The 12,173-nt window shown below is 39.6% G+C and overlaps 1 protein-coding gene across 1 annotated transcript in view; it reads left to right on the forward strand.

The window, feature by feature from the left end:
• Window positions 1–12,173, forward strand: part of AGGF1 (angiogenic factor with G-patch and FHA domains 1) — a 38,878-nt gene that overhangs the window by 13,662 nt on the left and 13,043 nt on the right. Inside the window, exons 6-10 of the mRNA XM_004613209.3 lie at window positions 94–424; window positions 2,743–2,851; window positions 4,255–4,306; window positions 8,437–8,538; window positions 11,166–11,331. Of these exons, the coding sequence (XP_004613266.2) occupies window positions 94–424; window positions 2,743–2,851; window positions 4,255–4,306; window positions 8,437–8,538; window positions 11,166–11,331 (760 nt within the window). The remainder of the gene's footprint in view (window positions 1–93; window positions 425–2,742; window positions 2,852–4,254; window positions 4,307–8,436; window positions 8,539–11,165; window positions 11,332–12,173) is intronic.

The following is a 12,173-nucleotide window of genomic DNA, read 5'->3' on the forward strand; positions in this document are numbered from 1 at the left end:
TTCACCAATTCATTGAAATGCCTAGGACAAAACATTTTAGATTGTTTAAGGAAATTCTTCCCTGTTCCCACCTCCCCGTCCGCCCCATCCCAGGATTTGAATTCAGAAGATCAAAAAGCATTCAGTGCTGAGCACATAAGCTGCAATGATGGAGAAGATTTCGCAAATGTGAGAAAGAAGGCCAGAACCGATACTCATTACAAAAATAGTCCCCCCAAATTCACGGTTCCAGTTACTGGGAAAACAGTAGACTCTCCTCTTAATGAAAATATACAATACTCAGCTTCATTTAAAGATGAAAAAATTATAGAGACGGATAGTGAACCAGAAGAAGGTGAAATTACAGACTCTCAGACTGAGGACAGTTATGATGAAGATGCTACCAGTGAAGACAATGTAACAGCAGAAGACACTGAGGATGAAGGTGAATAAATTAACTGTTATTTAATTTTATATCACTAATCCATTCTATTCAGTGTAAAAAAGCAACATGGTTGAAATAATAGCTCATACATCTGCTGAAGGGTAAGCTGATTGTTTAATTAACTCTAATTAATCCCGTTATTGAAAATTACATGGGCTATAACTTAGTTGTTTCTAGAGTAGGGTATGAATATATTTTGACTTGAGGAAGCTCAGTGGTTCCAGGGAGATAGTTCAGAGGTCTGGAGTGAATGTTTTGTGTGCCCAGGTTTGATCTACAGCACAGCTTGCGTCCTTGAGCATAGTGCTGGGAGTAGTAGCCCCAGTCACTCTCTGATGTGGCCTCTAAAGGAAAAATGTCTATTGCATCAAAGGCTTAGTCAACAGAATAAAAAATAAGGTTACCTATCTAATAATTCTAAAGTAAATTTAAGTATTTTAGTGGGTTAGATACCTGTGTTCCATTTTTTAAAAATTGAGGCAGGGAAGCCTTGTTAAAGCCTTGTTCATGCATGTTGGACGGAAGGTCACACTGGGGGTGTTGGAACACTATATACCTGAAACATCTATATGACAAACCTTGTACGTCATGGTGTTTTAATAAAAATAATTATTAAAACAAGTATAGTCCATGAATTCAGCTGTATAAATATTATGTTAAATCTTATATATGTATAAATAACATGATATGAAAATGTACTTTTAAAATACAGGGTTTCATATTATAGTATAAGGACTTATTTTGTTTATAATGGAATTTCTCTCCTTTATTTGAAAAAATAAATAATAAAAAGATGTACTCAGTTTTTCTAGCTCAGTATAAAAATACTTATTTTGAACATTTTCAAATTTCAGGTCTTAAAGAACTACTTTATAATTCTTATAAATGCTGAATTTGTAGACTATCTTTAGGTTGATCACTTTATTTTTTGGTTTTTGGGCCATACCCAGCTTATTCCAGGCTCTGTGCTCAGGGGTCACTCCTGGAGAGCTCGGGGGAACATATGGGTGCCACGGATTGAATTCAGGTCAGCCACATGCAAAGCAAGCACCCTACCTGTAATACACTTTGCTGTACTATTGCTCTCTGGCCCCTGGGTTGATCACTTTATTTGTTTTATTGAATCACCGTGAGATACAGTTATAAAGCTTTCATCATTGAGTTTCAGTCATACAATGATCGAACACCCATCAAAAATACTCCACCAGGGATATTTTCCACCACCAATGTTCCCATTATCCCTCCCATGACCCACACTCCATCCCACCCCCTGTTTTTGTGGCAGGCATCTTCCATCTTTTTCTCTACTTTTGGCCATTGTAGTTTGCAGTACAGATACTGAGAGGCCATCATGGTTGGTCCTTAGTCTACTTAAGCACACATCTCCAATCCTGAGTGATCCTTCCAACCATCATTGACTTGGTGGTCCCTTCTGCATCCCAACTGCCTTCTCCCCCAGCACATGAGGCAGGCTTCCAATTGTGGAGTGATCCTCCTGGCCCTTGACTCTACTATCCTTAGGTGTTAGTCTCATGTATTTTATATTCCACAAATGAGTGCAATCATTCTGACCCGTTTCACTTAGCATGATAATCTCCATATCCGCCTACTTTTAGCAAATTTCATGACTTCATCTTTTCTAACAGCTGCATAGTATTCCATTTTATAGATGTACTGTAGTTTCTTTAACCAATTCTGTTAAAGGGCACTCGGATTGTTTCCAGATTCTGGCTATTGTGAACAGTGCTGCAATAAACATACAAGTGCAGATGTCATTTCTACTGTGCTTTTTGCATCCTCGAGACATATTCCCACAGGTGGTATTGCTGGGTCATATGAAAGCTTAATTTTTAGTATTTTGAGGAGTGTCCATATTGTTTTCCAAAAAGGCTGAACCAGTTGGCATTCCCACCAACAACGAATGAGATTGCTTTTTCCCTGCATCCACATCAGCACTGGTTGTTCTTATTCTTTTTGATGTGTGCCAGTCTCTGATATAAGATGATATCTCATTGTTATTTTGCTTGCATCTCCTTGATGATTGGTGATGTAAAGTATTTTTTCATGTGTCTTTTCACCATTTGTTTTTCAAGAAAGTTTCTTTTTATTTCTTCTCCCCATTTTTTGATGGCGTTGGAGGGTTTTTTCTTGTAAAGTAGGTTGATCACTTTAAATGAACAATGGTATTAAGCCTTATTCATTATATCCTATGTAAATTTTAGTTCTAAAACATTCTTATGTTATGGATATCTTATCCCTAGATAGTTCTAATTTTTTCCCCATAGCATTTGAATTTACATTTGCCTACTTTTTTGCAGATGAAAAAATTTGGCCTCCATGTATTAGAGTAATTGTTATTAGATCACCAGTACTGCAGACTGGATCACTTTTTATCATTACAGCTGTAAATCCTGCTACAATTGGAAGGTAAGATATGTTTAATATTTTGGTCATATACTTATTTTATCATTCTAGTGGGTTATACAGTTCTTTTTTTTTTCCCCGCTTTTTGGGCCACAGCAGTACACAGGGGTTATTCCTGCCTTTACACTCAGGAATCACTCCTGGCGGTGTTTGGGGGACCATATGGGATGCTGGGAATCAAACCCAGGTCGGCCGTGTGCAAGGCAAACGCCCTATCCACTGTACTGTCACTCCAGCCCCAAGGGTTATACATTTCTTGAACTGTCAAACTCTTTCAGTTGCTCTGAAACATAGATTATACTTACTGAATCGGTAGAAAGACTTCTCTGTTCCTCCCTTCTTTCCATTCAAAACTAGGTTGACACTTAATTTTATGTTTCTTGTATTTGGGAATCAGTGGAGGGAATGATTTCCTAACTTGGCCAGCAGACCTGAGTTTGATTCCCAGCACTGAATGCCTCTCCAACCCCAGCACTTCTGGCTGTGGCCCTAGCAACAACCCAGCACTGCTGGTCTGAGCAGCAGCATTGTATCCCTGATCCTGTTCTCCCAGACAGTGCTGGGGAAATACAAACAGGAATGAAGAGAAATAGAAAGTGTAGTCATAATGTGGAACTGTCTATACAATGGGATAAAATCTTGGTGTCCCTTCTCAAGAGATTTTTTTTGTCATTTTATTGTCTTTCATAATGACCTTTTTAGTTTTTTCATTTTGGTTTGGTTTTTGTTTCATTTGGGGGTCCACACTTTGTGTTACCCCAGGCCTCTTGGGCTTGGAGATTATTCCCTGTAGTGCTTAGGGGACTGTGCGGTGATCAGACCATTAGCTGCATGCAGAGCAAGTGCCTTGACTCTTACCGATCTCTCCAGCCCCTGCCCTTTTTTATTTTTAAGTTACTGACCTAAAGGCATTATTGACCTAATTGTTTTCTTTTACCCCTTTATAACTCATAACCAGTTTGGTAGAGAGGTATGTTTTATTTTACTTTATTTTGGGTTTGGGGGTCACATATGGTCATGCTGGAGGAACTTCTCCAAGCTCAGTACTCAGTACTCCAAGTAGTGCTGGAGGACTTTGATACAAGGGCTCCAACTCGGAGTTCCTGCATGCAAAGTAAGTGCTTTAGCCCTTTGAGCTCTCTCTGGCCCCAAGAAAATAATAATGATCCACTTTCACAATGAAGTGGATCATATATTTCCTTCCCAATGGATAAAGTAATTTATATTAATTTGGATTCTATATGATATCTTCAATTTTTAGTTAAGAATTTCAGAGTGGGATTAAAGACACTGGACTTAATATGATAGAGGGACTTGTGTTTTAACCTTGTCTGTATAAAATATTTTTTGCATATCTCTATTATTTGCTTCAAAAATTACTAAAGACATTTTACTTAACTCTGCAGAGAAAAAGATATGGAACATACTGTTCGAATCCCTGAAGTTGGTGTCAGTAAGGTGAGCTCCTTGATTGTTTAAACGTAGCCTGCTAGATAGACTTCATATGTGATCATTGTGATAGAAAGCTTAGGGTTTTACCACTTTAAAAGAAAGGTTGATAGTCACTGTTGTTATGGCAGTGAAGGCATTTAGATTTGTTTATTTCATTGCTTGAGAAAGTAAATTCCTTTACCACAATTTGGGTAAACTGAGTTGTATTTATTTTTTAGTAGTCTGAAGAATAGAAAATGGATTAATTTAAATATTGTGGCAGCCATTTAATAAGTATTTGTTATATATGTAATTTATTAAGGTAACATTGGATTATGAAAGTGTAAATGTTTTTATGTTTGGGGTGTAAATTTTATATTTTTCCATTTTGAATTTGTTTGTTTTGGTCTTTGGGCCACACCTGGCAGTGTGCAGGACTTAATCCTGTGCTCAGAGATAATTCCAGGCAGAGCTCAGAGGACTAAATGTAGTGCAAAGTTTTGAACTAGAGTCAGTCACATGCAAGGCAAGCATCTTTCCCCATGCTAACTCTCCAACCCCTTAGGAGTAAATATTTGTTTTTAATATTACCACATTACATGCAGTGCCAGTAGTCCTCCACCGTTGTCAGTAGATTCTTCCCTTCACCTTACCCCCAGTTTCAGTAACTTCATTTCTATCACTAGAATGTATTGTTTTTATTTGACATTGCCTGTCCCTTTGTTTTATTTCTTTATATACAAATATGAGCAAGATTAACCAGCTTTTATTTTTTTCCTTCTAAATTGTTTAGCTTGGTGTTACCCCCCACCCTCCAGTTCTACCCATATTATAGCAAAGTAGCAAGTATGTATTACATTAAATAAATGTACTAGACACGAAGGGCTGGAGCGATAGCACAGCGGTTGGGCGTTCGCCTTTCACGCGGCCAACCTGTGTTCGATTCCTCTGCCCCTCTCGGAGAGCCCAGCAAGGTACCGAGAGTATGGAGCCTGCACAACAGAGCTTGGCAAGCTACGTGTGGTGTATTGGATATGCCAAAAACAGTAACAATAAGTCTCTCAATGAGACACGTTACTCGTGCCTGCTTGAACAAATCGATGAGCAATGGAATGACAGTGACAGTGACAGTGACTAGACACCAAAGTTGTTCAGAAGTGAAGGGACTGGGGAAATAACTCAATGGGTTGGAGCGTACGCTTTGCATGTGAGAGCTGCAGATTTAATCTCTGGTACTGCATATTCCTCCAAGCACCACTAACCCCCCCAACCCCACAAAAGAAAGGCCAATCAGGACAGGGAAATGGCTCAAGTGGTTAAGCGCACGCCTTGCTTTTGAGACCCTGATCCCTAGACTCTGCATGCTGTGTATTGTCCTGGTGGTCCCCCACTTCTGCAACACTGCCTTAAGTGATCCACACAATAATAAGTAAATAGTAACTCTGGTTAATACAGTGGGTTAAGGTATTTGCCTTACACACAGCTAACCCTGCTTCAGTCCCCATTTTCATATGGTCCCCAAAGCCCTGTCAGGAGTGATTCCTGAGCACAGCCCAGAGAAAGCCCTGAGCTCTTCACCCCCACCCCTGCAAATTGAAAAAAGAAAAGTCAGGGGCTGGAGTGATAGCACAGCGGGTAGGGCGTTTGCCTTGCACGCGGCCAACCCGGGTTCGAATCCCAGCATCCCATATGGTCCCCTGAGCACCGCCAGGGGTAATTCGTGAGTGCATGAGCCAGGAATGACCCCTGTGCATTGCCGGGTGTGACCCAAAAAGCAAAAAAAAAAAAAGAAAAGTCAATAAAATGTTTGTTTTTTATTTTTTTATTGTTTTTTAATTTTTTTAAGTTTGTTTTTTAAAACTGTAGCATCAGAGTCACAAAAATGAAAGGATTAGCTACTGAGATTTCCATTTTTCCTGTTTCCTTCCTTACCATATTTTCTGAAGACCCCCTTCCCTCTCCGCCATCCTTCTACTTGTTCATCTTATTATTTCTTTATTTTAATAAGTTAATCTTTATAAAAATTTTTAGAATAGTCATTGAGATAAGTATTTCATATATAATCTATCTATTGAAAGTAAATTCATTTTTTTTACTTTTTGGAGCCTATCCAGTGGTGCTCAGGGGTTACTCCTGACTCTGCACTAGGAATTACTCTTTGCTCAAGGGACCATATGGGATGCTGGGGATCAAACCCAGGTCGACCCTATGCAAGGCAAATGCCATACCTACCATCACTCTGGCTCTGAAAGTAAATTCTAAGGAGTTTTTTGTTTGTTTGTTTTATTTTGTTTGTTTTGTTTTATTTTACTTTGGGGGCCATACCTGGTTGGTGCTCAGGAGCCCATATAGTACTGGGGAGCAAATCCAGTTTCTGCATGCAGACCATGTTCTCTTACACATTTGGAACAATTCCAGCCCCAATTAAAAGATTGTTAGTGTATTTACAGAGTCTTGTAACTATCCCAATTAATTTTAGAATATTTTCTTCACCACAGAGAACCTACCATACTCCACACCATCATAAATCACTCCTCATTTCTTCCCAACGCTTACTACAGACTGACTGTATGGATTTATCTACTGTATTCTGCACATTTCATGTAAATGCAGTCATGTTAACATGCAGTCTTTTGTAATTAATTTTCCCCTTACTGTGTATTCACTGTTCATCCATAGTATAACATGTTATTGTATAGTCATTTTAGTATATATAGCCTGTTATAGCATACATTCCTGGCAGCAGGGGGCAGGAGGCGTGCCCGGGGGTGCTCAGGGACTGCTCCCAGCTTAGTGTTTTGGCGGTTGCATCCAGAGGTGAACACATGACCATCAGGTACCAAGAGTTCATTGTAGGTCTCCCACATTCAAAGCACAAACTACGGCCTTTTGAGCTGTCCTTGGCCTCTTCATTTCTGTTTCTAGGTGGCACACTGTTGTATTAATGTGCTCATTTGCTTGATCAGTCAACAGACACATTTAAATTGTTACTAGTTTTAGATTGTTAATACTATTATGAACATTTTTGTGAAAATTTTAATTTCTCTTAAAACCTAGGAGTAATATTACTGGGTCATAGGGTGACACTCTTAACCCTTTTAAGAAACTGCCAGATTGTTCCAAAACAGCTCTACCATTTACGTTTCCACCAGTGGTATATTAAGAAAAATTTAATTTTTTTTCTCTAGCTTTTAGTCCAATTGAATAGAGATGTGGTTATTTGCCCACTATATGCCCAATGTATGAGATACTGGGTTATGTGTTAAATACAATTGAGTGTTAATTGAGTGAGTATTAAACAAAAATGAGCAGTTTCTGGGACTCATACATGCAGTAACTATAATGTCATGTATAATGCAAATTTTATATAAAAATACTGTGGAGTAGGAAGGTCAGTTGAGATGCCTACTCACCCTGAGTATTGAAAACCTGGAAAATGGGGCTAAAGAGAGAGTACAGTTGGTGGGGTGCTTGACTTGCGTGTGGCCAATCCGGGTTTGATCTCCAGTGCCCCACATGGTCCTCTGAACTTGCCAGGAATAATTCCTGAGCACAGCCAGGAGTAACCCCTGAGCATCGCCAGGTGTGGCCCAAAAAACTTTAAAGAAGAAAAGAAAACCTGGAGAATTTCTGAGAAATTGGCTTTGGTTTAAATCGTCTTTTGTATTAGGAACTTGTAATGAAAGGATACATTAGGTGAAAAAACAATTTTAAATTAAAAATAGATTAATATCAACCATATAATAAAAGTAGAAAAGGCAGGACACATACTAAACTCAAAATTGCCAGTGTTAGTTTATATATAATATTTGGTTTATAGGCCACATGTGATAGTCCTCAGGTGCTATTCCTGGCTTTGTGCTCAAAAGTGACTTTTGGAAGTGCAGGGGACCATATGTAATGCCTGGGATTCAAATCAGGATTGGAAGGATATGAGGCAAATGCCTTAACCCCTATATTCTACCTTCAGCCCATATATGATCATTTTTTTCTATAACTCCCAAATTTCTACCAGAAGTATTTAATACTTTTTGTAGTTAAATTTTCAGAGACTAAAGTCCACTGTATCCTATAATATGAAAATCATCATATGGAAATTGTTATTTGTGCTTTTGGAACATATAGTACTTTATAATTACATGATTTCTATTTTTCAGTTTCATGCTGAAATTTATTTTGACCATGACTTACAAAGTTATGTCCTTGTGGATCAAGGCAGTCAAAATGGCACTATAGTTAATGGAAAACAGATTCTTCAGGTGAGTGTCTATGCATTTTTTAATTTCTTATTCATTACATTCAAGCTTTTAACCCTCCACCCCTGCTCTCTTTTCCTCTGTTGACATTGTTTCTGTGGCTGTAGTGTTTACAGATTTGGCCAAGTTCGAGTCTACTCTTTAGTGTGGTGCTTGCAAAGGGGGTTGAGTTCCTTTTGTTGTGGTGCTTGTGTGCATTCTGGCAGGAGTTCCTACAGAGGGGGTCACACTGCTGGCAGTGGTGCTCACACATCTTCTACAGTTGAGGGCCTATACTAGAAGTCATGCCCTTTATCATGGTGCCTGCACATTCCTGGCCAGGGTGCTGCTGGAAATTGCTTGTGTCACCAGGATCACAGACAACAGAGTTGCTAAGATCCCACTCAGTTCCTAGAGCAGTGCCAGGGACTGAATCCATGGCCTCAGACTCTACTTGCCATTGAGCCATCACCTGGACCCCTAATAAAGTAACTTTTTGTTTCAGGGTCACTCAAGCAAAGCTCAGGAGGCCCAGAGGCCTCTCCTGGCAGTCCTGAACCTGGCCATGGGTGCTGGAGTAATTCTTGGGCCCCATGAAGTGGAGTTGCTCAGGCCCAGCAGGTTGGGGCTGCCAGGGTGACATGGGGCATGCTTGGGAAACCGTGTGGCAGTGTTGAGATCAGACTCTAGGTTTTGGACATGAGCTCCAGCCTGTTAAACCATTTCCCTTTATCGCTGTACGGTATTTTGAAAATTTTACTTGAACTTTTTTTATTCATGAAGGCCATGATTTTTCAATCATCTGTTCCAGATTAGTGTTCAAGCCCAAATGTATTACTTAGAAGAGGAGAATTCTAAGAAACACAGAATTTCCTGTTCGATGAAGTATTTTGCTTTTCTTTCTTTCTTTTTTTTCTTTTTTCTTTTTTAAAATTAAACTACTGTGAGATACATAATTACAAAGTTGTTCATGATTGTGGTTTGATCATACAAGGTTCCAACACCTGTCCCTTCATCAAGGTACATATCCCACCACCAATGTTCCCAGTTTCTCTCCTTCCAATCCCCCAGCCTCCCCCACCTCCCATCTGCCTTTACAACAGGCATTTTTCTTCTCTCTCTCTCTCTCTTCCCCCTCCCCCCCAGCTCTCTCTCCCTTCCTCCCCTCCCCACTACTCCTTTTTGAGCATTATGGTTTGTAGTATAGGTACTGAAAGATTATCATGTATATGCCTTCACTTACTTTCAGCATTCAGTTCTTGTCCAGAGTGATTATATGGTAATTATATAGTGATTATATAGATCATTATGGCAATAATAGTCATAGTGGTCCCTTCTCTATTCTAACTGCCCTTAACTGCACCACTTTTGGCAAGCTTCAACCTTCCACGATGTTTTTGGGGAAAAAAAAGTTTATACAGGGCCTGGGAGATGGCCCAAAAGGCTGGATTCATGTTTTGCATGCTGGAACCCCAGGTTTGATCCTTGGCACTGCAGGGTTCCCCAGCAGTACAAAGAGTAGCCCCGAGCACTGCCAATAGACCCCCCACCACCACCACCAGAAAAAGAAAATCCTGAAAGTATATCATCCCTGGGTACTACATTGTTGCATGTTTACTTTTTTTAGTGGGGGAGAGGTTTGTGCCACATCTGGCTACGCTCAGTACTTAACTCTGGCTCTCTGTTCAGGGATCACTCCAGAGGTACTCAGTGACCTTCTGGGGTGCTGGACTGGAATCTGGATCAGATTCATGCAAGGCAAAGGTGTCCTGCCCACTGTTCTATCTCTGATCCCTGAATTTTTAGTTTTAATTATGTATCTTTTCTTTTTAAATAAGTCGGTGCATTTTAAAGCTATTCAGAATATATTTATACCAACTTTCAGGACCACCTTCTTTTTGTATAACTATGCAGTTATTCTAATGGAAATGTTGCTCAGCTTCAGACTCTTTGAAGGCATGGTCTTTGGCATTTAACTCTTTTATTTGCAGGTATGACAAAGTATATGGCATATAAGAAAATATATGGCCATTAAAAAAAGACAGGAAGGAAACATAATCAGGCAGTAATAAACGGTCAAAGGCAACAGAACTGGGGGGTTGTTGTATAGTACTTAGTTGGAGGAACAGAAAGGGAGGTTCCTTGGGACGTGGTGGAAGGAAGAGGGCACTCTGTTGATGGGTGCGGTACTGAACTGTTTATGCACAAAGCTATCATTAGCTGTCTTGTCAATTACAATAATTTTATACAGATGGAAAAAAGAAACAAGTGTATAGATGAAAGGGAGGGAAGCTTTATTCTGAGTATGTAAGAATAAAAAAAATGAAGGACTGGAAAGAAGGAACATAGCTATGGCAGTTGCCTTGCATGCCAGTGACCCAGGTTCAATCCCTAGCATGGAATATGGTACCCAATATGCTAGTGTAGCACCAGCAACCATGCTTTGTCTTCCTTTTTTGAACATGATGTTCACTTTAATTATTGTGTCAAAATTGTTTAGGCTTTCCTTGATAAAATTGGGTTTGCATATGTGTTTCTCATTGAGAATCACTTCAAAAACACTGTGGTGATATCAGATGCTGCTTTCAAAGACATAAAATAACTATGTGTAACTATCTTGGATTTCTGTTTTTTTGACCTTTCCCCGTTAGCCAAAAACCAAGTGTGATCCTTACATACTTGAGCACGGAGATGAGGTAAAGATTGGAGAGACAGTGATGTCCTTTCACATTCACCCTGGCAGTGATACCTGTGATGGCTGTGAACCCGGGCAGGTTAGAGCTCACCTTCGCCTTGATAAAAAAGATGACTCTTTTGGTATGTTGTGTGTGGGTTTGGTAACTTTTCTCTTTAATTCACTGAGTGTTCTGGGTGTCACCTGCTTGCTTTGTATCTAAGTGGCATGATACTGTATTGTGATAACCCTTTTCTGTGTGTATTAGCAGATGAGTCTAAGAAATTATATATATTTGAAATTTGTTAAAGACTGGTCTATTCTTACTACAGTTGATTTATGATAATTTAGCTATGTTCTATTAGCTTTAGGTAACTTTCTGGTGGTTAATGATCATCAGCTCTGTACTCTCAGCCTTTTGAAGCAGTACTGTAATGGTAGCTAGATGTCCCTCAAAAGAGTAATTGTGTGGGCAGGAGAAATAGTACCGGGGATAAGCACCTGATTTGCATGTAGATGTCTCTGATTCTGTCCTCAGTACCACATATTGTCCCCCAATCACCGCCAGGACTGATCCCTGAGAACAGAGTCAGGAGTAAGCCCAGATCATGCCCAGATGTAGCTGAGCCCCCTCGCCTCACTCCAGGGTAGGTGAGGAGTAGTCGTGACTAGTGATAGAGCTCAGTGAAGAATACTTGTTTGGCTTATGTTAGGTCCTGATTTAAATCCCTGGCACCACAAAAATTAAAAATAAGAGTAATTGTGACATCATCATAAGAAAGATTGTCATTGAACATCTGTTTGCTGACATGAAAAGTCATCTAGAGTTAAACTCTGAGTAATAGAAAATAATAGGCCAAAGGCATTAAGAACTATTGGCTGACTGGTCCAGAGACGCCCAATTGAATCCCAAAATGGATTAGTGCCCTACAGAAATGTCTTTGGAACCCAACCATTTACAATCTAGGATTCCAGAAGCACGTGG

The sequence above is a fragment of the Sorex araneus genome, chromosome 1 (genome assembly GCF_027595985.1).
Source record: "Sorex araneus isolate mSorAra2 chromosome 1, mSorAra2.pri, whole genome shotgun sequence".
NCBI classification, from domain to species: Eukaryota; Metazoa; Chordata; class Mammalia; order Eulipotyphla; family Soricidae; genus Sorex; species Sorex araneus.